This window comes from Perca fluviatilis, chromosome 5 (assembly GCF_010015445.1).
Source record: "Perca fluviatilis chromosome 5, GENO_Pfluv_1.0, whole genome shotgun sequence".
Lineage (NCBI taxonomy): Eukaryota > Metazoa > Chordata > Actinopteri > Perciformes > Percidae > Perca > Perca fluviatilis.
This window is the reverse complement of record NC_053116.1, coordinates 21,975,751-21,999,340: the sequence shown is the minus strand read 5'-3', so window position 1 is coordinate 21,999,340 and position 23,590 is coordinate 21,975,751. Positions and strand designations below refer to the sequence as shown.

Genomic DNA, 23,590 nt, shown 5'->3' with positions numbered 1-23,590 from the left:
GAATAACATAATATAAATACATTTTATATTTTTTCCTTTTGAAATATTATAAATAATTGCAAACATAGTGTCAGAGTAGCCTAGAGTAATGTAACTAAATCTGACCCCATTAGGCTGAATGGACCCATTTCACTTCAATATTTGCATAATGTTGCCATATGGAAACAAATTAATTTTAGCCTTTTACAGAAGAAATATTGCATTCTAACTGGTTTAAATGATGAAAATTGAAAGTTTACTTACCCCAGATAACAGTTGAATTTTTTTTCTTCAAAGAAATGCTTCTAAAATTAAAAAAAATAAATAAATAAATTTTGGCTGATACTGGGACGTGAGTTTCAGTATGGCACAAGTGCAGAAAAGGGGCCGGCAAACAGGATTTCCTAGTTAGGTGATATCATCAAATATATGAAAGTTCAAAATAAAAGACCCATTTACACAATTAAACAGAAAACAATGCATTTTATATTGTTTATTGTGAAAAAAAACTAAGAAAATGAATTTGTTGCCATATGGCAAAATCTAAGGTCCCAGTAATCAAAAAACATGCACAGAAGAATGTATCATAATGCATAAACAGTCTGTTCAATGTTACCAATTTGAGGGCACTGGATGGGATAGGATGATGAACAGCCTGTACATGACGAGCCAAAGCACTATTTAATGCCATCTCCACTATCCTGTGAGACTGCAGCCTGATAGCACCTAGCTTCTCATCTCCTGTGTCCACAAAGAGAGGGAAGCCAGGGGATTATCTGTCCAAATGCAGTTTGAAAGAGTGTGTAATTAAAGTTCACAGTACGGACACCATCTCTCTTCTTTCCTTTCTCTTTCCCTGGGAATTCCACGCCTAAGATGGCAGAACTATATATTTCCCTTGCTACTGCCTCCGTCGTATATTTAGCCGTTGTTCACCCTGATTGGGTGTTTTTGTATGTGTCTTGTACATGTAACTTTTCTTTGTGCAAGCTGTTGCTCTCTGTCTGTCTGTGTCAACAGATGCCACTGTATGTGTCTGGCTGTCAACCTCTCTCTCTCTCTCTCTCTCTCTCTCTCTCTCTCTCTTTCTCTTCCTCTCTCACCCTCCCTCCCGCCTTCTCTCCCTCCATCACTTTTTGTCGGTGTGAGTGAGCATGCAGAGTGATCCAGGGAGTTAATTACAGTGGGTGCCTGTAAGGCTGGAACAAAAACCCTGCACAGACAGCATAACTCGGGCGGCAGAAACCAGACTGGTTCAACCCAGTCATCCCATACTGGCTCAGCTCAGCCACACTCACAAGGCTACAAACACAAGAGCAGCAGTCAAGTCTACAGTACTGAAGCTTCCCATGATGATGATTACCACCATAAAAATTTGATTTAACATGTATTGTCATGGAGCCTTTTTGCTTTATGTCTGCAGATAAATGCCAGCTTATAAGGTTGCCTGCTACAATCAGCATGCCATGCTTCTTAGTAAAAAGGCTCATCCTTATTAAGGCCATTAGAGCACTTGGAAATGGTTAAGGATTATATCAACATTAGTGTTCAGTGTGCAGCCCTTGTGAAACAAAGTCTAGACCCCTTGTTCACCTATATACAGTTGAGACCCCAGTTTGTCAATTACACAATGATAATTGATGTTTCTGGTCATAATTATTTTGCTCAGTGTAACACTACTTGGGTTACACCCCAGGTAAAGCATAGACAGACTATTGATGGGTGACTAAAATTAGGAGAGGTGGGATTAAATGGACCACAGCTGAACTCACTAGACCCAAATGGAATCGATTCAACCAAACTCACCAGATGCATGCTCAACTAGGGCACATGCAAGTGTCCCGCGGGCTGAATCCACATTACCTAGGCAACAATAGATATTCAATTGCTATTGAATGTTTGAGAAATTACCACATAACACTGGCATTAACTGTATGACTAATTCAATACATCTGAAGCACTTATGATCAGATTATTACGACATGTGATTATTATCTAAGGCATATGCCACACAAGGGAAGAACTCTGAGTCCGATTTTAAGATTAATTTGTAAGGAAGCATTGATGTCCATTAATAAACCGTTGTACACCACACACTGTTTTATATAAGGAGCTGAATTGAGTACATAAACTGTAGATGAAGTCCTGCTAAAAAGTGGTCACCTAAAAAGAAATGACTAGTGCAGTGCATTGGCTAAAGGCATCTATTAAGGTTAGTGAACTTGGTCCACTGGCCTCGGGTTCTAATCTAGCGTGTGGGCCAGCCCTTTTTTCCAGCAATCTATCTTGGTAGTCTGAGCTGTTGTAGTTTACAGTAATCCAATCCTTTCCACCCGCCACCTAGATTTGAGACATGCTTATTTCCACACTGCAGGGCCACACACACTACATGCACCCTCATAAATGTACAAATATCTAGTTACAGCAAAACGTATGCTCTCCTATGTGTTGATCGTGCCTTAAACCAGCTTCTGTTTATCCCACTGTAGCTGAGGCACACTCCTCCTTAAGACAAGAATGTAACCAGGGAAGCCAGTTAATCTTCAGTCTGTATGATATCTGATACTCGTGCAGTTTTTGCCAAAATAGATGTTTTAGGGCTCACGTGCTTTGGCATTCATGACCCCAGCCTCTTACCACCTACCCAATGTGCCTTGTAAGCCATATCCTGTCTATTTCCCTCTGTGTTTTATGAGGCTACTTAACCTACAGTGTGACTTTCTGCTCTACCACATGTCTGAGCTAAAAAAATCTCATGGTGCATAACCAGGTCTTACTTTGTTTACCCTACCACGGAGGTGCCATGTGACAACAATATTACATGACTAAACTGACCATGCAGGTGTGGACAAAATAACAGAAATACCCAAAAAATATCATCTTATTAATAACAATTACCCTGTAGTAAATACTAGAGTACATTTCTGAAACTTCTATCGTTCTATATTTGTTGAGAGACTGTATCGAAGGGGTGTTTCTGTATTGTAAGGGTTTCCTGATTTTGTAAAGTGGTCGTGATAGTTTGTCCACTAACTGTGGCCAAAATAAGAGCAGAAACAGAAATCAATACAGCAATACAACAAACTACAGCAAGAAACTGCCATAGAGCTGACTCAACATGACACAATCTCAAAATAAATTGAACATCATAATCTTCTTGGATTGCATCATATTTTCTGGTGTTCTTGTTCATTTCAGAATCAATAACATGTTAGCCATGAAAAATCTTGTGCAGGCTACCTTTTTAAGTTTCTTGGACTATGGGGATTTTGTCTTCGTCTATTCTGCCTATGGTACACTCCACCTTTTAGATTCTGTGTACCACAAAACTACGATGGTTCCCATACTATTGTACACTTTAGGATTTAGTAGACTGGCCGTCACTAAGTCTACATGGACAACTTCATTTGTATATTTTTGTAAACAAGGCCATGCTGGGTAAACTCCCCTCATATGTAATCTCCGGACGCAGACCTCCAGCAGTCCTTACCATCAGGGGTTAAATTGGTATTTGTTATGTGGGGGAGCTTTCCCTCAGGGGATCCGGGGGTATGCCCCCCCGGGATTTTTTTTTTTGAAAAATAAACCATTAAATGGCACTTTCTGGAGAGTTTTGTGCAAAGAAATGGAGACATTGAGTCTTACATGATATGTGCAAAACTGCAAGGTTAAGAGCCTATACTTTGCATTGTTGTAGTATCAACAGGTATTAGAGCATTTAGCATTTACATTACTGTTAATCAGTCATCACTTGATGATAGACATTGTATTACCTTGTTATTGAAGTGACCCATACAATGTGCCAAACATAATGTGCCACATGAAGAGACAGTGCAGCATATGACAATAGCAACAGCTGAGAAGATTTGGATCTGTGGTGACAACCTCACACAAACTTCCTTCTCCCATTATCTCTCTTTCCTACTACACACGCGCATGCACTGCACCGACTGGGGCTCTCCAAAGCTCGGAGGCGAGCCGGGCCCTGCCGCTGGAGGAGATGTGACAGTGAGAACCGGTTCAATGGCTTGGTCAGCGACATGAACTCGTAGCGGCTGTTGGAGCTTCCACCGCTGCGAACGGGGTTTTTAGCTTTAGGAGTAGGCATTTTATCGGTTAATCCTACCGACGTAGACACTTTTGCGTTATGTAGGATAGTTGACCCTCAGTGGTGAATTGTCTGCAGTGCTGCGTGGGTTGTTGCCATGTTCCGATTGTTCTCATCTCAGCTCCGCCAAGACAAAATAGACATGCCGTTTCAAAAATCTTTCATTTATTGTCAGAAATAGGTTTTCAAAAGCATCACTTTCATAAAATGTTATGTGACATATTTAGACTGCAAGCAGGCACATCCGGACAAACGAGCAGGCGTATGTGCCGGGGCTGAGCCCCAGAGAGCCCCGGCCCAATTTAACCACTGCTTACCATGTTTCCAAGGTTTGCACCCTTAATAATAATAATTTATAATAATGATTGATTAGTGATTCTTATTGTGATGATTACTAGTGCCTAAAGCTCTATAGGTATATATATATATATATATATATATATATATATATATATATATATATATATATATATATATATATATATATATATATATATATATAAGAGGTATATATATAGATATGTTTTCATGCTAATCGATTGTGACCAGTGTTCCCAGCGCCATCTTGGGAAAGCAGTCACGACCAGTCGAACGACGAACGCCATGCTTGAGCTATGTACCTGGTCATGACTGCTTTCCCAAGATGGCGCCCGCATGTATACACAAACGGTATTGTCTTTATAAACTATCTTTTTAATAAACTGTCTGTACACAAGTTCTCAATGCTTCGGTGTACATGTAGGGACCCTCATTATGCTACCGTGGAAGTGTGGTGCTATTTTGAGCCTTGTTAGTGGTATAGAAATGGCGATTTCCTTTTACTTTACCTGTGCCCCAACAACTAGTGTTATAAGGTAATTAGCGGTTTGAGCTAACACTGGTCACATTCAATTAGCATGAAAACATATCCCAGAGAACGGTCGACTCTGTAATCATGTGTTATTATCCCCTAGGCTCATTATGCGCCGGAATTGTCCTTTAATGAAACACTTGAACACACATTTTTTCTAGAGATGTTTTTGATGTTGTTGTACCTCTCTTTGGGTGTGTGTGGGTGGATGGCTAAGGGAATGGGAAGTAGGTTTGTATGAGTGTCTAGACACAATCTCACCAACTGAACTCTCTGCGACCTCTGCTGACTGTCTGATGCGACACTCAGTGGGAGACACGATAGATGCTGAGGAGGCAGCAGACAGGGACACACAGGCAAGCACTCTGTCTCTCACTGTGCCACACAGTTAGGCAGAGTTACGCTCTGACCGAGGAGTGAGACAGAGGACAGAGACACCCAAACGCAGGCAGTTCTCCCTGACAAAATAAGAAAAACACAGCAAAAACGACACACAGTCAGGTACACACGCATATAGTAATTTCATGTGTAATTAGTATGCACGCACATAGTAACTTGAGGTAGTTGGTGTTGAAGGAATGAAAACACGAGGGCAGACCTAAGCTGGGGAACTTGTTCTTAGCCATAATAGTGCAACGAGGAGCAGCATTTTTGTTGATGCTACTTCCCTGTTGAGAGGGGTGGAGCCATTGCCTTCACAAGTAAGTCCAGAAAAGGACACTGAACCAGTATAGACACAGTGCATGCTAGAAAAAAAAAGGATAGATCGACGTAGGGACAGAGAAACCGCATTACATGAAAATCTGTTTATTTGCATCCAATCATTTGCAGTACACCACCTCCCTTTGGGGGGTGGAGCTTTGTGTAAAGCAAAAAGCTCAACATCAATGGAATCGATCAGTGGAAAAGCCAATGTTATGATGACTTCTATTTATAGTTAGGTCTGTTTGTGACCCGACAATAGCTGCCATCCGACTCCGTCACTGATATCAAGTCAGACACACAGTTTTGTTTTTTCTTATGTTTTTCTTTTACATAAATGGTTAAAGGTTGCTTGTTGTTTAAAACAAACACGTGGCAATGAACTCTTCAAGTGTGCTTTCTATTCAAACTTTTCAGTACCATCGAAAACTAAAAGCACTCCCAGGTTACAAGGTCAACAAAGGTCAAACGACCACAGACCTGAAATGCTTTGTTATTTATATGTTATATATACACATGGAGACAACGGCAGTCGCTTGTGACGAGTCTAAAAATACACACTGACTTAGTGGGGACAGGATCTTCACCACTGTAAAATGCTGTGATTGTGAGCATTGTGTTTGATTATTCAAGACAGCATTTTTCCATCTCAGTAACGTTGCAAAAATCCGACCCATCTTATCATTTTGTGATGCTGAAACTGTAATCCATGTATTTGTGTCTTCCCGACTTCTACTGCAATGTCCTTTTTTCTGGTCTTCCAAATTGTGCCAGTAGAGGCCTTCAACTTGCTCAGAACACTGCAGCCAGTTGGCCGGGTTGGCTCAGGGGGTAGAGCAGGCGCACATATACTTGGAGGCTTATGCCTCGATGCAGTGGTCCAGGGTTCGAGTCCGACCTGTGACGATTTCCTGCATGTCTTCCCCCTCTCTCTCCTCTTTCTCACCTAGCTGTCCTGTTGATTAAAGGTGGAAAAAAAATGAACACTACAGCCAGAATCCTGACAAAAACTAGAAAATGTGATCACATAACACCTGTTCCGGCCTCTCTTCACTGGCTTCCAGTGCAAGCTAGAGCTAATTTAAGGTTCTTCTTTTAACATATAAGGCCCTGCATGGACTCGCACCACCTTATTTATTTTATTTATCTGAGCTTATTACACCATATACACCGGAACGCTCTCTCCGCTCCCTTGATGCTGGTCTCCTGGTCATTCCCCTAGTAAACAAAAAATCTGTTGGTTATAGAGCATTCTCCTAGCCTGGATGCCAGCCGAACTTAGCCCCGCCCACAAAATTCGAGGTCGGGAAGTTCGGTCTGGAGTCGCTCCGTTGAGAAAAAATTATTGCCCGAACAGGATCTGTTCGGACCAATCAGATTGTCGGACAGATGATCAACAGTAACAACCACGTCACCAAAGAACGCTTGGGTTGAGATGTAGATTCCACCATCGCGTCTGTTACAGAAGATATCGACAGCGCATTCATTTTAAAATCCTCAGCAGAGGAGCCTCAACAACTGCCCGAAAGCATGGTAGCGTTATATGGTGGAGAGAGACTGAAGAGAAAGAGCGTTATATGGTGGAGAGACATAGAGAGAGACTGAAGAGAGGGAGCGCCCAGCGGCGCTAGAACAAAGCCGTGAATCAGAGAAATAAAACGTGTTTTCGCCGATTCATCTCTAGAAATGCGACTGTAGCAAGCATGTCACTATCACTAACGTTATCCACATTTATATTTACATGCAACAAATGATATATCCATCTTCAAAAAGGTCTAAAAGTCGGAAGTTAGAACGAATGCATTGTGCAAAGAGTGGTTGCTATGGAGACGATACACAGTGTTGAGTTCTGTTGACAGCTGAGTTGAGTTCCGTTGCTCTGATTGGATGTAGGTCTATCCAATGAATGCAGAGGCATTTTTTTTCCTGGTTCGGTTGGAACACGCCCCATAATCACAGCCCAATGGAGCGGTTTCAGACTCATATTCTGACTAGAATCTGAGTATGACCACGTCAGGCTAGCATTCTCCTACTGTGCCCCTCATCTTTGGAATGGCCTCCCGCTACATGTAAAAGAAGCTCACTCAGTTGACATTTTTAAATCTAGATTGAAAACCTACCTCTGCTTATTATACTACAGCCAACCATAACACACCATCCTTTCTGCGTCCTTCACAAAGAAACCTTTTTCACTTATTCTCTTAAAAGAGAATACGTTTATTCTGGTTTAATATTGTTTATTACTGCTTTAATGCTGTTCAATTGTTCAAGTTTCAAGTTTATTGTCATGTGCATATTAGTACGAAGTACCACAGCAATGATATACAATGTGCCCTAGCACTCTATTAGCACCAGTCAATAACAATTTTAAAACATAATAGCATTTAAAAACAGAATGTTAGAATATCCAAACACAATATACATAAGTGACTAAGTTCAGACCACAACCCTCCTTCCTGTTGTTCTATCGTTCAATAACCTTATTACCTGGGGGTAAAAACTATCCCTAAAACGTGTTGTGCGGGTTGGGGTGCTCTGCAAACGTCTCCCTGATGGAAGGAGGGAGAAGAAATTATATGCAGGATGACTAGAATCCTGCATAATACCTCATGCCTTCTTAGTGCTGCGTTTCCAGTAAATGTGTTGGAGCGATTCAAGGGGAACCCCAATGATTTTAGATGCAGTCTTGACTACTTTTGTCAGAAGATTAAGGTCATGTGAAGTAGCCCTGCCAAACCACACTACAATGTTACCTGTCAGTATACTTTCAATTGTACAGCAGTAAAAGTTCTATAGAATGTTAAGGGACATACCATATTTCTTAAGACACCTCAGAAAATAAAGCCTCTGATGTGCCTTTTTAATGGCACAGCTGATATGGAAGGACCATGTGAGGGTGTCTGAAATGTGGATGCCTAAAGGTGTTAACAGTTTCAACTGGAGAGTTGTTAATAAAGACAGGTGTATGTGTGGGTTTGTTCTTTCTAAAATCTGTGATGACCTCCTTAGTTTTCCCCACATTAAGAGACAAATTATTTCTGTTGCACCACATGATCAAATTACTTACCTCATCTCTATAGGCAATTTCATTATTGCTGTCAATGAGTCCTATCACAGTAGTATCGTCTGCAAATTTCACGATACTATTAGTGGGGTGTTTAGCAATACAATCAAAGGTATACAGACTGTATAATAAAGGACTGAGACAACAGCCTTGAGGTGCTCCAGTGTTTAGCACTATAGAGGCAGAGTATGTAGTGCCAACTCTAACTGTCTGGGGGCGGCCTGTTAGAAAGTCCTGTATCCACCTGCAGATAGAATTGCAGAGGCCCAGGTCTAACAGCTTAGATATTAAAATAGAAGGTCTAATAGTATTAAAGACACTGCTATAATTGACAAATAGCATCCTGACATACTTATCCCTGCCCTCTAGATGTTGGAGCACAGTATGTAAAGCCAGGGATACAGCATCATCCACAGCTCTATTTGATCTGTATGCAAATTGTAATGGATCAGTTAAGGCAGGTGTGCTATTGTTGATATATGTCTTCACAAGCTGTTCAAAACACTTCATAATCACAGAAGTCAATGCTACAGGTCTAAAATCATTCATCATCATGTTTTGTTTCTGTTATTTCTGTTCCTTTAATTGTAAAGTGCCCTGAGACGGTGTTTAATGGTGATTTAACACTTTAAATAAAATCTGATTGATTGATTGATTCAATATTATATCACATGACTTGAATATTCATAATTTTTTATTGACTTGATAATATATATGTGATGTAAATACTTTTTTTGTCTGAATACAGCAGATTAAATGAATTAATGAGAGCACCGAGGTTAAGAATACATAAGAATACACAAGAAATACAAGATATTCATTACAATCTTTTTTCTAGTGTTTAGGGATAAGGCTGTGTCTGTTCCTGTGGGATGCTGCCCATGCCAGTGAATTCGATTTTTGCCAGGTCCATTCTGGCTGCCATACTAGGGATGTTTGGCAGATGCAGTAGAAATGTGTTTTATTAAGCCAAGGCTTGGGTGTTGTCTCAGCACTGCTGCATCTCTGTATTGCTAGCACCATCTAGTGGCAGTAGGTGGTAGTGCACAGTCATGGGTGTCTAGTGTCTGGTAGCCTCATGATGTTTTGTGGCATGGACAGAATCGCCTAGCAGCATTCTTGTACAGCTTATGGACATAAATTAAGCACTGTTTGCACTGTTTGCAGTAATAGAATTGCCCGCCAGTGTATAGAGCTGTGTATGTAAAGCTCTGGGGAAGCAAATGTTCACATTCATACCATATCATTTGGTGTGTACCTCTCACTTCAGGATCGCAAGCTGACCAAGGCGGAGCAGCAACGCTTCAAGGAGGAGGCAGAGATGCTGAAGGGGCTCCAGCACCCCAACATCGTCCGCTTCTATGATTCCTGGGAGTCTGTGCTCCGTGGCAAGAAGTGCATTGTCCTGGTCACTGAACTCATGACTTCAGGAACACTCAAAACGTTAGCGCAACTTCCTAATATCTAATATTTTTAATGACCGCTCACTATTATTGTGTCATTTAGTTTTGTTGTTTTTTCATTTGCATAAAATAATCTTTTAGCCAAAGTCTCTGATTAGCATAAAATAATAAAATCCTCTAATCCTAGTACACCGTTCTGTATTTCTTGGTGATGTCATTACACCCAGTAGAGTAAATGTCACCCACAAGTGTATAGTATATTAATATTGCACTAAAATTACCAAAAGAAACAAAGCTGATTTACAGTATGCATCATTTACACGTCTTTGAAAGATCTAGAAAATGTAAAGTAGGATCTCTGACTGATGCCATGTGTTCATTTTAGCTAAAGTGCAAACCAATAGCTGTAAGCCTGCCTTCATTGTAAGCAAATATCAACACATGGCTCAATTGTTCAGTAAATATTTGGCAGTGGTGCTCAGTCTTCTCCCAAGAAAACAAAAAGCTAATCAAGCTCAAATCTGCAAGGGGACTGGTGGAAAATTTTCTTTTCATTTTAGTAAGTTGTACTTTACATATTTCGAAGAACCAACTTAATTAACTTAATATTAATGAACATAATAATAATAATAATTTACTTTATGGGACAGAAAATGCATCTAATCAATCTAAATTCATTATATACAATATAATATTCAGAGTGATTCAAGTGAAGTTGCATGCCCCATTATCATGATGCATAGCAATTCTATGGTATTTGCGATACTGTTTTGTCTCTCATTGTGATCATATAGCTGTCCATCAGTGGCTGATTACAGTATTTTTTGAGTTTGACTACAACATCTTGTTTTGTCTTTCTCTCCACAGTTACCTGAAGCGCTTTAAGGTGATGAAACCCAAGGTCTTGAGGAGCTGGTGTCGGCAAATCCTGAAGGGGCTTCACTTCCTTCACACCAGGACTCCTCCAATAGTCCATCGGGACCTGAAGTGTGACAACATCTTCATAACAGGCCCCACAGGCTCGGTCAAGATAGGTGACCTGGGACTGGCCACTCTTATGAGGACCTCCTTTGCCAAGAGTGTCATAGGTAGGCTTTATAAGTAGACCAACTGCTTCCGAACAATGCCAGGCATGTAGTAGCTACATCAGCAGACTGAGCAAACTTAAAATATACTTTCTCTGCATTCAGCACTGGTCAGACTTTTACAGAGGGCATCAGCTGCCTGTAGGTATAGCTTTTTATTGACACAGTCACTTTAAAATCCATGTGGTCCACACTTAATGTAAACATAGACCACTGATGAGATGTTGGCTCTCTGTGCCAACTTAGGCAATGCACTGTGAGTACCATTTAGCTCAATAAATGTTTCGGAACAAGAGCAATCGTGACGGAGACATTGTTATTAAGTTTCTTTCTTTTTTTTTTGTTATTGACAGTAAATACAGATTTTAAACCCTGATAGCCGAGAAATTGTATTTAGCTGTTCTGCTTGTAATTGACTGCAAACCACCATCTGGTCTTAACAGGAACCCCGGAGTTTATGGCTCCAGAGATGTATGAGGAGCACTATGATGAGTCTGTTGATGTCTACGCCTTCGGGATGTGCATGCTGGAGATGGCCACTTCAGAATACCCCTACTCTGAGTGCCAAAATGCTGCTCAGATCTATCGCAAAGTCACAAGTGTGAGTCTCTTTGACTGCATATAAACTCAGCACATTTGAGGTGATGACGTGTAATCTTAATTCTTTAGTAGTCTATATAAATGTGACCCCAACTAAATGTCTTCAATGATTATATACAGTATCCCAGAACCTAATGCTATAATTTTCTATTAACATATTTCCAATGTTTCAAATATTTCTGCAGGGTATAAAGCCAGCCAGCTTTGATAAAGTGAATGACCCAGAGATCAAAGAGATCATTGAATGCTGCATTCGTCAGAACAAGAGCCAGAGGTAAGCAGGTTTTATTTCCATAACATGACATACTACACTGTCTCATGCAGAATTCCTGATCAGGATTATAAAACAAGCTGGTGCCGGTTTCACCATCCCTGGTCTTTTTGTTGTCTCTCCCTTGACAGACTCTCCATCCGAGACCTCCTGAACCATGCATTCTTTGGGGAGGACACAGGGGTGCGGGTGGAGCTGGCAGAGGAGGACACAGGCACCCAGGACTGTCTGGCTCTCCGGATTTGGGTTGAAGATCCCAAGAAGCTAAAGGGGAAGCACAAAGACAACGAAGCCATCGAGTTCAGCTATGACCTGGAGAATGATAGCGCTGAGGAAGTGGCTCTAGAGATGGTGAGACACAGAAACAATTCATGCCTGACAAACAGGGTTCATGGGAGGGTCCGGTGTAGGATAGGGTAGACTGGGAAAAGGCTTTGATGCTTCAAAGCTTGCAGGAAGTTCAGGTGGGGGAAATCCTTCAGCTCATATATGAGTCATTTCAAGGTACCTCCTTCTGACCTAAATTTCCCTCAATTTCCCTACTTCTTGTCATTAATAACTCTCTCTCTCTCTCTCTCTCTCTCTCTCTCTCTCTCTCTCTCTCTCTCTCTCTCTCTCTCTCTCTTTCTCAGGTAAAGTCAGGATTCTTCCATGAGAGTGATGCGAAGGTGGTGGGAAAATCCATCCGGGACCGAGTAAATCTGATCAAAAAGTCACGGGAGCGTCGACAGCAGCAGCAGCTCCTCCAGCAGCAGCAGGGCTTCGAAGAAAGAAGAGACTCCACTCTCACCTCCTACACCTTATCTCATCCATCCTGCCCATCCTCACTGGGGCCAGGGGCAGCTGGACAGACAGGAGGAGGAGGAGGGCAGGAGTCTGAAGAGCCACCTGAGGTGGACCAGCATGTCCGACAGCAACCCATTTTCAGTGGGACAAACCTTAGTTTGCCAGGTAGAATATGCACCTTCATGATGTACTTCATACGCCAATAGTTTATTAGAGAAGTACGCAATGAGTTAATTCGTTTTTACATTCCTTCTCCTTTTTAAAAATTGTCTTTAATTCAGAAGGTGAGAGCATTGGGTCTGCCAGCTGTGAATCCTATGCAAGCGGACAGAGCCAGGCGTACTGTCAGCAAGGGCAATCCTACACCCACTCCCAGACTGCTCTCCCCCCTATAGCATCTGTACGGCAATGCATTGTTTCCTTCTCGTTTATAAATCACACCAAACTGATTAAGGAAATCATTGTATTCATAAATCACATTGTTCATTAACTGTTTTCTTGCATTACAGAGCACTGGCACATTGGCTCATCATCAAATGCTCCCAATTGGTGAGAGTGGAAGTGTTCCAAATGTGCCTATTGGTCATAGTTTTAGTATGTCCAGCATGTCCGTAGGCCAAAGTGGAGGAGGACCTGTTGGTCAGACATTTCTTCAGCCCATTACCATGGTTCCACAGGTATCACCAAGTCTCCCTCAACAATATTTTCAGGTGAAAATGGTGATGATACTGATTAGTATTAAAATGAAAGCCATATTTACACTGTGGCTACAACATTTAACATTATTGTTAATGTAAGTAAATATATAGTTCCACTACTCTATCACATGTTGGGTTCTTTTCCCTTAAATAACAATTTACCCAACCATTAATCATCCTCAATCCTTTGCAATTGACCATTTGACTGTGTGCTGTACAGGGTTTTTCCCAGGAGATTTTTAGCGCAGGTGGTAAGATGTAATGGTCTTACAGCCTCTCTATTTAAATATGCTGTATAGCCTTGCCGTGTGAAATAGTGCTTCTGCTCTTTTTACCTAAAGGTTCATGTTTTACTTCATTAAAGTGTATTGTATTGTATTTACTTTTTATAAATGAAGCTGTGCAGTCTGTATTTCAGGTAAGGCAGCCCACCTCTGCTATAAAACACTGTGGAAAACCCTGTTGTATAAAATGAATTGTGTTGATATTTGATGCTCCTTGCCAGCGCTTATTCTTACCACATTTTTCCACTTTCTTCTTCCTTTTCTTTCAACACCAATCATCATTCTGTCATTATCACTGAGTAGTCACAAACATTCTCATCAGATGCCACTCCCCATGGGTCATTGGCCCCCTCACAGTCATACATACCCCCTGTTTCACTACAAGCACCCATTAATGTTCTCACTACATCCATGTCAGTCAGGGATCCTGCTGGACTAGAGGGGAGCATTGTGCCCCTCGCTCAGGAGACCCAACCCCCTGCCACTCCCATGCAGCTCACTGACATCATTCCCCAGCCAGCACCCCAGCAAACACAGCCTGTCATGATCCCTCAGCAGACTATTGTCCAACAACAACAGATAGGGATGGATCCCCAGACCTCCACCTTTCAGCAGCAGCCGCAACAGCAAATGGAGGCCCAGGCCACTCAGCTCGAACAACCAGTTAGTGCCACTAAGCCAACAACGGAACATCATCCACAGAGTCTTTCAGCTATTTCTGTCCAGAAACATCTACATGAGCCTCAGCAGCAGATCTATGTACAGCAGCCTGTTCCTCCTGTCCACACAACTCCTCAGCAGCAAGTATTACCTACACAACCAGGTATGGAGCAGCGAGCTATGTCATTACCACAGCCAGGGGAGCAACCTCAGACTTACAAACAGCAACCAACAGGGGATCCTCGTGAACAGACTATGATACAACCACATCTGCAACAACAGTTTCAGCAAACTCTGTTACAACAGCAACAACTGATTGAGCAACATCATACGTACGTCCAGCAACAGCTTGAACAGCAACAACAAAAAGCACTGCTTCAACAGCAGCAACAACAACAGGCCCAACTACAACAACATCAACTGGAGCAGCAGCAAGCACTTATACACAAGCAATTGTTGGATCAACAACAGCAGCAAGCTCTTATTCAACAGCAACAAGAGCAGCAGCAAGGTCTTGTACAACAACAGCAACCACAACAAGCACTTTTACAACATCAGTTAGAGCCTCCTTTACAGCAACCACAGCAGAGTCAGTTATATCAACAAATTGGAATACAAAAAGAACCAGAGAAGCTACAGCAAAGTGGACAACACCATCAACAAATTGTATCACAGCAGCAACCCCAGCAGACACAACAGCAAAAGGAACAATTGCAGCAGCAAGCCTTACTCCGACAAATGGAACAACAACAGCAACAAGCACTGATACAACAGCATCTGCAACAGCAGGCTATCTTACAACACCATCAGCTACAACAGAAAGCACAGCTAAAGCAACAGCAACATGAGCAGCAACAAGTGCAACTCAAACATCAGATAGAGCAGCAGCAGCAAGCTCTGTTGCAACAACAGTTTGAGCAACAGCGTCAGCAACAAGTCCTGTTACAACAACAACAAGCAGAGAGATTACAGCAACAGGCTCTGATACAGCAACAAATTCAAGAGCAGCAGCAGCAAGCAGCCATCATTCAACTTCAGCAAATTGAGAAGCAAGAGGCTGTCCCTATTCCACAAAGTAACAGTGAGCAGCAGATTCAGCAGCAACCAACTGATATACAGCATGTGTGTATCCCAAAACTAAACACTACTACGTTCACACCTCATACCACTCTCACACAGCAGCAAGTGATGGAGCAAAAGCAGCAAGGAGCATTGATCCAGCAGCAGCAAGCATTTGTTGCCCAGACGCAGCATCACAGCTCTGTGATGGAACCTATTATCCCAGTAGGAGCTCCACCCGGTAATGAGGTGATTCAGCACCAAACTCAAATTGTCTCACAGGCCCAGGTCCCCATGGCCGTTCAGACTACACACATCCCTGTCCAGACATTAGCTGTTGTCCCAGCTCAAGTCCTTACACAGCAAGAACAAAGTGAGGCTCATCCTCAGAACCAGGTCCCAGTCCAATTTATAGCCCAGTCCGCAGTCCAAGCAGCTCAGGCTATAGTGGAGGCCCAAGGAACTCCTCCTGTGGCAGTGATCCAGGGACAGACTCACATCATCCAGACCCAGCAAATTCCTTTACAGACTAGTTACCCAGGACCTGCCACTCTCACACAGAGCCAGGTAACTGCTCAGCCATTGATCCAGACTCAGCCTCTGCACCTGACAATTGGTCAGTCCCAGGTACCACATGTTCAAGGCCCAACTGTGGACATTCAGATGATGGGCCAACAAAGCCTAGCTACTGTCCAGCCTCCAGCTGCAATTACCTCAATTCCAAGTCAGATCCAACATGAGACTCTTGTTCAGCAGCCAGGACTCATGCAGCCCCAGCTCCAGCAACATACTCAAGGCCAGCCACCTAGTCACATGCATGCTCAGGCTACTGCTGGCCTTTTCCCCCCTCAGTATGTCCCTCAGCCTACCCACCAAGCCATGCCATCTGTACAACAGGATATAACTCCTATTACACAACAGCAGCAGCAACAAGAGCCAGTACTGCAATATCAGCAGATTATTCTGTCTCCTAGCTCCACTGGAAGTGTTGGAACTACAACAGAAAGTCTCAGTTCTGCAGTTGACCCTGCAAACTTTGTTGTTACTCCTCATCCTGTGCAGCAGACTGGGCAAGCCTATGGTCCAGGCCAAACAACCCTACATCCAGTTGTTCAGGCCCAGCAGCAGCCCCTAGGAGGCACTGCTGACCCTTCAGTTATTCAGTCTATCTCCCAGCCTCCTATGCCTCAGTCTGCAGTGCAATACCAGCAACAGCTACAGCTTTCTCAAGCGCAGCAACCACTAGCTCCACCTTCTCAGCAGGCCCAGTTATTGGCACAGCCCATCCCAACTCCCATCCAGCAACCTCTTCCTATAAAGCAGGCTTTGATAGCCCTCAACGAGAGTCAGTTGCCCTCACAGTGCCCACCTGCTTCACATCTGGCGACCCATCCTTCTGCACAGATAGGCCCCAGTAATGTTGCAGAGTCTCAGTCTCACAACAGGACTCTGCCCCTCTATAGTCATCTAGTGGCAGGCGCCCCTCCGTCTCCGCAGCACCAAGCCAAGCAGATGCTGCCAGCTCACACACAAACCAGCTTTCAGGTCCAAACACACTCCCAAATGCAGACACAGACACAACCTCATTCTCACACTCAGACACACACTGAGACACCTATTGCTGAACAGCCTGTTCAACCCCATGCTGTTTTTCCTGCACAAAAAATGCCCCTCAGCCCCTCTCATACCTCATGTCCCCCAACATCACTACCATCTCTCCCATTCCTACTATCCCATCATCCTCCTGTTGCCCCTGTGCCAGAGCTGCCTACATCTCCGCCAGAGGCCCAGGTAACCTTACCAAGGCAGGCCGACTTTATACCCACCTCCCCTCCGCCTGTTACTACTCTACAATTGCTTGAATCTAATGCCCCCAAACTGCCCCAAGCCTCGCTGCAAGACTGTGACCTTTCCCTGCTGGGCATTGTTCAGGTACAGAAGAATGAACGTTTGCTTTATTAATTAAGAAATAATTTGACTATGCTGACATACTGGCAGAATGATTGGGAGTACTGCTATCATTTCCCTTTTTGATTCAAACTAAATCTTAAAACATGAACATATTCATAGAACAGTACATTTGTTATTAAATGTAAAATCCATTGTTACATTATAGCTTTACTTACATCTGACGTTGTTAATGTTTTTTTGTGTAATTGTTTCTTTGTACCTGCGTACTCTTTTGTGTCTGTATTCATGTTACTCTGCAGGATGGTCCGTACCTGTCAAGTACAGAACATCATTCATCATCAGGGTATGTCTGATATCATTACAGGCTGATGTTATCTCTGTTTACCGGTACTTGTCGTTGCATGTCCAAACATTCAGTATGTCCATCTGTCAAAATAAAAACTATATGAGTACTGATACTTAGGGATTTTAGCAGCTTAACAAGGCAAAAAATTTTGATGTTAAGTGTAATTGGACTTCTAAAAGTGTAAACACATTGGGCCTCATGACAGAACATTTTTGTATGCTTATGTTAAACCTCTTATTTTTATCTGTGAGGCTTGCTCAAACAAGTTCCAAGTCAGATTCACGAAACTCTCTTTACTGGAGAACCTTGTCGAAAGTCACTGATTCCAGCCTGATGAATGCCACCTATTCATTAGGAGGTGCACGTTTGTAAGATTTTATCATTTGCCTAATCCACACCTTAAAATTGCCATATAAAGCTGCCTGTTTTATTCACAAAAATATCAAATTGCCAAATAGTGAAAAGAAGTATTTCACACCGCGGAGCTTCAAGTCCTGTTGTCATAAGTCGGCAAACACATTTTGTAGTGTTAGTATAGTAGTTTTAGAGGACCCAAACCAATTAAAACATATTATGTAATAGTACAGCTGTCAGTGACGTGTTATCAGAGCAGCACTGCACTGTAACATTAAAGATAAAAACAATAAACAATAAAGAGGGTTAGTTTCTGTGCTGAAATATGCCAATAAAAATCATATAATCTAAAAAAAAGAATCTCTCAGTAAATTGGCATGCCAAGATAATTATGATATGGTGAAGAGAATATTCATTTTGCATTAAGTTTGCGTATGTTTTATGGATTGCGTTGTATGCATTTTTTTAGTTAATGTCGGCATAATATTTAAACTCCAAATTCATGATTCCAGGTCAAATTAATGTTTTTTGCCCTGTGGAGAAAGGCAGACCTTTACCTGTACAGGACTCGTACGACAGGTCTAGACCACTCTTGAAGCTTGTTCATAAATACGTAGTAGAAAATTGGTGAATGTCACAAATTATCTTAAGTCATTTGTCACAAAAGAATTAATCTGTTTGTACGAGTGGATCTTGCATGAGGCCCCAGTGCTTGCCTGTATCGACCATATCCACATAGTGGTCAACAATCTCTACCAATATACCTGTACAGTATAATGCATTTAGATTTATGTTTTTATGTTGTTTTGTAAAATACTCAAATGTACAGCATGTTGTTACTGATTATATGTATCACATATACACATTTTCAGACAGACAATGCAGTTACAGTATGTGGTCATTGTCTTGCTCTGGAACCTGTCATTTGCATCATGATGTGTAACAACCCTACTACCTTAAAATCCACAGGTCTGTTCCAGCTAATGGAGAAGAAACTCTTCAGCTCTTGGCCAATGGGAAGTTTGAGAAGTTAAAGACTCAAAGACGAGCTTCCTGCCAGAGGCCTGAGAAAGTTTCACATCAGTTTCAACTGAGTATGCTCCAGGTGAAACAACCGCAAAAAATAACACCCTATATTGCTAGATTCATGTGTACCAATATATTTCTTTAAAGGACAACTATGTTAATGTAAAATGTTAATATGTCTTGTCCTTCTAGGTGTCAGGCAGTGGGGACAATATGGTGGAATGCCAGTTGGAAACCCATACCAACAAGATGGTGACATTTAAATTTGACATTGAAGGGGATGCACCAGAGGACATAGCAGAGTACATGGTAGACTGCTCATGTATTTCCATCATCTGCATTGCTTGTAGAAAGTAACCTTTTAATGTCTTAATAATTACTGTGTGGTTGCATTTTGTTTATAGGTGGAGGAGGACTTTGTCCTTGATGTGGAGAAAGAGAAATTTGTTGAGCAGCTTAGAGCCATAGTTAAGAAAGCTCATGAAATTCTTCAAACACATTCACAGGTATGTTGATTCCCATATTCCATCTATCACATTATTGCCTCTCTTATTTTTCTATTTTTTATTGGATAATGATGAATTTTAATCTCTATTTCTTTATTAGACTGGATCAACTGACCAGTTGCATGTGAGCACTCCCACTAGTTCTTCAGGTGAGTAATGAATATATTGTTTCTAAGTCACAAAAAAAACGAGAAAATGCTATATATGTTCTATAGCTTAACTTCTTATAAGTAGTAAAATATCTTTATGATTTTCAGTAGACTCAGTGCCCCATTCCTCCCCAGTGGGACGCTGGCGCTTCTTTATCAACCAGACCATCCGCCATAGAGATTCTCTATCCGGTCAAGGAGCAGGCACGCCACCACCCACTGCAGAGATGAGGATACCTCAGTCTACAGTGAGAAGTGAGCTCTACCCAGGTACATTTTAATGCTGTGGCTTATTAATATGATTGACTTGGCAGCACTACAGAAACTAACCATGTGTTCCTCTCTTCAGCTGTAGAAAATGAAGCATCCCAGAGTCTGGAGTCCTTGACTAGAATGGCCCCTCCCCCCTGCCCCACCCTTTCTGCCACCTCCCCTTCAATCTCCACTGTCTCAGCCCCTGCCTCCATCGCCTCCTCAGCCACTGCTGCTCCGGCTCCTCACACAACTGCCTCTGAAAGCATCTCGGCACCAGCCTCCACTCTTGAAGCCTCTGTCCCTGTCACTGCTTCAAGTGGTATTGATCTGCCAGTCCTCACCTCAGCTTCTGTTAACCAAATGTCCAGTGTTCCCTCATCCATAGCAATACCTGCTGCTGCTGCTAACCTCCCCACCTTGTCTACTGCTCCTATTGTTGTGTCTTCCACACCCACTACCATTATCCATGATGTTCTCTCCTCTCCTGGAAGCAGTGGTTGCTACAATGTTGGTCAAATTATAGGGGATACAGTGACAACTGCTCCGAGGTTATATGTGCCTGCAGTGGACCAGTCTTCAACCTCTTTTCATTCCCCTCCTGCTGCTGCAGTGACCTCTTCTGTGGTAAGCCAACTTGACATGGAGCAGCAGCAGACACTCACTCAGGTGGCCAAGCCAGCCCCACAACAGCCACAACAACAACCACAGCTACAGGCAATACAGCTTGAACAACAGGTACAGCAGATGCAGCAGACAACGCCACAGCAACAACCGCTATTACAACATCAAGTGTACCAAGAACAAATTCAGCTGCAGCAGGAACGAGCACTACAACAATCTCTACAGCAGTTACAACATCAGCAACTAATGCAGCAACAAATTCCACTTCAACAACAGCTCACTGACATGCAGGCAGTGCCTCTTTTGGGTCATACAGAGTTGTTACAACAGTCTGTGCCTCTGCAGCAATTTCTGCCATCAATGCCTGTACAACAGACCCAACAACCCCTTCTTCAACAGCAAACACCACAGTATACCCCACAGTTGCTGCAACAGCCTCAGTTACAACAGTTACCACAGCAGGTTATGGCACCCCAAGCTGCTGCAGTGCCTCAACAGCAGGCCCACATTGATCACCAACAGTTAAACCTACAACAGACAATACACTTACAGCAACAGCAAATGGTGCAACAACAGCTACAGCAGCAGCAACCTCAGCTTTTTATGGGTGCTGTGGCTTTAAAGCCAGATCAAAGCCAAATGCTGCCCCTGTCAATTAGTCAACAGTTTCTTCAACAACAGGCACAGTTAAATGTTAGCGCTGTACTGCAACAGCAGATTCCACAACAAACCCAAATCCCCGCTGAGCTGCCACAACAACATATACAGTCACAGAAACAGCTGCAACACACTGAGCAGCAACAAGAGGTGGTTAAAGCCATGGACACACCCAAGAAAAAGCAGCAGTTTGTGCTGCAGAAGCAGTCCTCTTTACAGATGTCCGAGTCAGAGGTGTCCACAGGAGAGACAAGTTTCACAGAGGACACATGCAGCTACTCTACCCCTTTTCACCCTTCCTCTGACTCCTCTATGCCTCCTCTCCAGCTAGGCATTGCTGAAGGCCCCGTACCCGCTCTCTCCCTTACAATGACACCTTCCCCTGCTCAGCCTTCCTCTGTGGCCGAGTCAGACAGTGAAGGCCCTCCCAAAATTGAATTTGTAGACAACCGCATAAAGACATTGGATGAAAAGCTGAGGAACTTGTTGTATCAGGAGTACAGCAGCGGGGCAGCACCGGCCGGGGGAGCGGCCTCTGGTCCTACATCAGCTGCCTCCACATCAGCAGGAGGAGACGAGTCATCTGAGCCACAGTCGCTCCACCACATGTCTTTCCCCCCACCTGCTTCCTCCTCAGATACTTCCCCTCACTCCTCATCCTCCTCTTCCTCCTCCACCTCCTCACGTTCCTCCTCTACCTCTCCTGACCCAGAGAGGGATGGCAGAGGAGAGAAAGCTTCCTCAGAAGTGCCCAGCTTTGTGGAGATGGCCCCGGTCGAGCAACAGCCTGGCCCATCTCTCCCCTCCACCTCTGCCTCGTCCACCCCGCCTACCTCTCTTCTGCCTCCCAATGACGATGAATCTACTGGTCCCCAGCGTCCACCTGTACCAGGAGAACCAACCATTCTTGTGAGTGAAAACCACAAATTCTTCTTTCACTGTACTGAATTTACATTGTTTTACTGTTAATATTTCTGTGTATTGCTGTGTAATACTGTCTGTGATATGTTATGCTTAAATGTTTGAATGTCTCTCCGTTTTGAACGTCTCAACTCCATGCAGCCACTCTTAATTGTCTTAACTGTTCTAGGCTGTACCCCCACACTCTGACACCAGTACCACTGGAGACGCATCGTGGCCCCCCAATCAGCACCCGATCCCCCTCCGGCATGGACAGCAGAAGCACAATGCAGGAGGTGGATATTTTGGCCTAAACCTGACATGTCCTAGTATCAGAAATCCTGTTAGCAAGAAATCCTGGACTCGCAAATTCAAAAACTGGGCGTGCAAACTGCGCCACTCCGCCAGCTTGTTCAAGAAGCCCAGAGTCCAGCAAGGTAGCGTCCTCTTAGGGAGCGAGAGAGAGAGCGAGAGAGAGAGAATGGGATGTTGGGGCATGGACTTAAATCTAATATCTAATACTAGTTTTAACATAGTAAAATAACTTTCTTAACCATCAGGAATTAATAACGAAATAATAATGTTAATGTTAAAGGATGTTAATGTTTACAGCTAAATAATCCTGTTTTTGTAAATTGTAATGTGACAACAGTCTCCATGTAATGTTAGTGTTGATTTCACTACATACATTATTGTTGTGTTTTCTTTTTCTTTTCTGAATTTCGTTTTACTTAATTTAATTTTCTTGGCAATCTTTCCTTTTGCATGGGTTACTCACCCTGGGGCGAGAACAGAGGAGAGTAGAGGGTGGAAGATTAGGAAGAGGTTGGCATCAGATGCCCATCCCAGTGCAGATGAGCTCTGGTGTAAAGGCCAGCTGGGTCCCCCCACACACACACACACACACACACACACACACACACACACACACACACACATACGTAACACAGATAAAATAGATGCTAAATTGCTAAGCTGATATTATGTAATCAGTTCAGAATATGTGTCAGCTCCTACAGTATAGAATTGCTCCATGGGACTCTACTATATACTTCTATACCACTATAGTTGTAGTAGATGCATTTATGAAGATTACTGGCATTATCTGTATAAAATATTCAGATTATGATGAAAGTCATAACTTCTAGTATATATTGTGCACATTACCCAGGGTTTACAAGTTACTATCAGGTTCAGTTGTACATGGGTAGGCTTTACATACGTCTAAGATGTATTACACTGTTAAAGTATTTCAGCCATCTTGCATGTGTTTGTGTTTATATGTTTAATATGTGTAGCAGTACCTTAGATCCTTT

General features: G+C 42.8%; 1 protein-coding gene across 8 annotated transcripts in view; it reads left to right on the top strand.

Annotated features, from left to right (window-relative positions):
- The window catches only part of si:dkey-151g10.3 (serine/threonine-protein kinase WNK2), a 44,992-nt gene that overhangs the window by 15,703 nt on the left and 5,699 nt on the right, over window positions 1-23,590 (top strand). For 2 of the 8 annotated variants that reach the window (XR_005639356.1, XM_039801649.1), the window contains exons 3-19: window positions 9,974-10,146; window positions 10,974-11,194; window positions 11,635-11,792; window positions 11,977-12,065; window positions 12,194-12,413; window positions 12,695-13,013; window positions 13,130-13,248; window positions 13,358-13,558; window positions 14,134-17,481; window positions 17,760-17,803; window positions 19,130-19,265; window positions 19,379-19,495; window positions 19,591-19,692; window positions 19,793-19,841; window positions 19,950-20,111; window positions 20,191-22,283; window positions 22,465-22,711. Coding sequence is in view for 7 of the 8 variants with exons in the window: in XM_039801649.1 (XP_039657583.1) it covers window positions 9,974-10,146; window positions 10,974-11,194; window positions 11,635-11,792; window positions 11,977-12,065; window positions 12,194-12,413; window positions 12,695-13,013; window positions 13,130-13,248; window positions 13,358-13,558; window positions 14,134-17,481; window positions 17,760-17,803; window positions 19,130-19,265; window positions 19,379-19,495; window positions 19,591-19,692; window positions 19,793-19,841; window positions 19,950-20,111; window positions 20,191-22,283; window positions 22,465-22,711 (7,798 nt within the window). In the remaining variant the exon portion in view is untranslated. The remainder of the gene's footprint in view (window positions 1-9,973; window positions 10,147-10,973; window positions 11,195-11,634; window positions 11,793-11,976; window positions 12,066-12,193; window positions 12,414-12,694; window positions 13,014-13,129; window positions 13,249-13,357; window positions 13,559-14,133; window positions 17,482-17,759; window positions 17,804-19,129; window positions 19,266-19,378; window positions 19,496-19,590; window positions 19,693-19,792; window positions 19,842-19,949; window positions 20,112-20,190; window positions 22,284-22,464; window positions 22,712-23,590) is intronic. The other 6 variants (XM_039801650.1, XM_039801654.1, XM_039801653.1 and 3 more) reach the window with 6 other exon arrangements.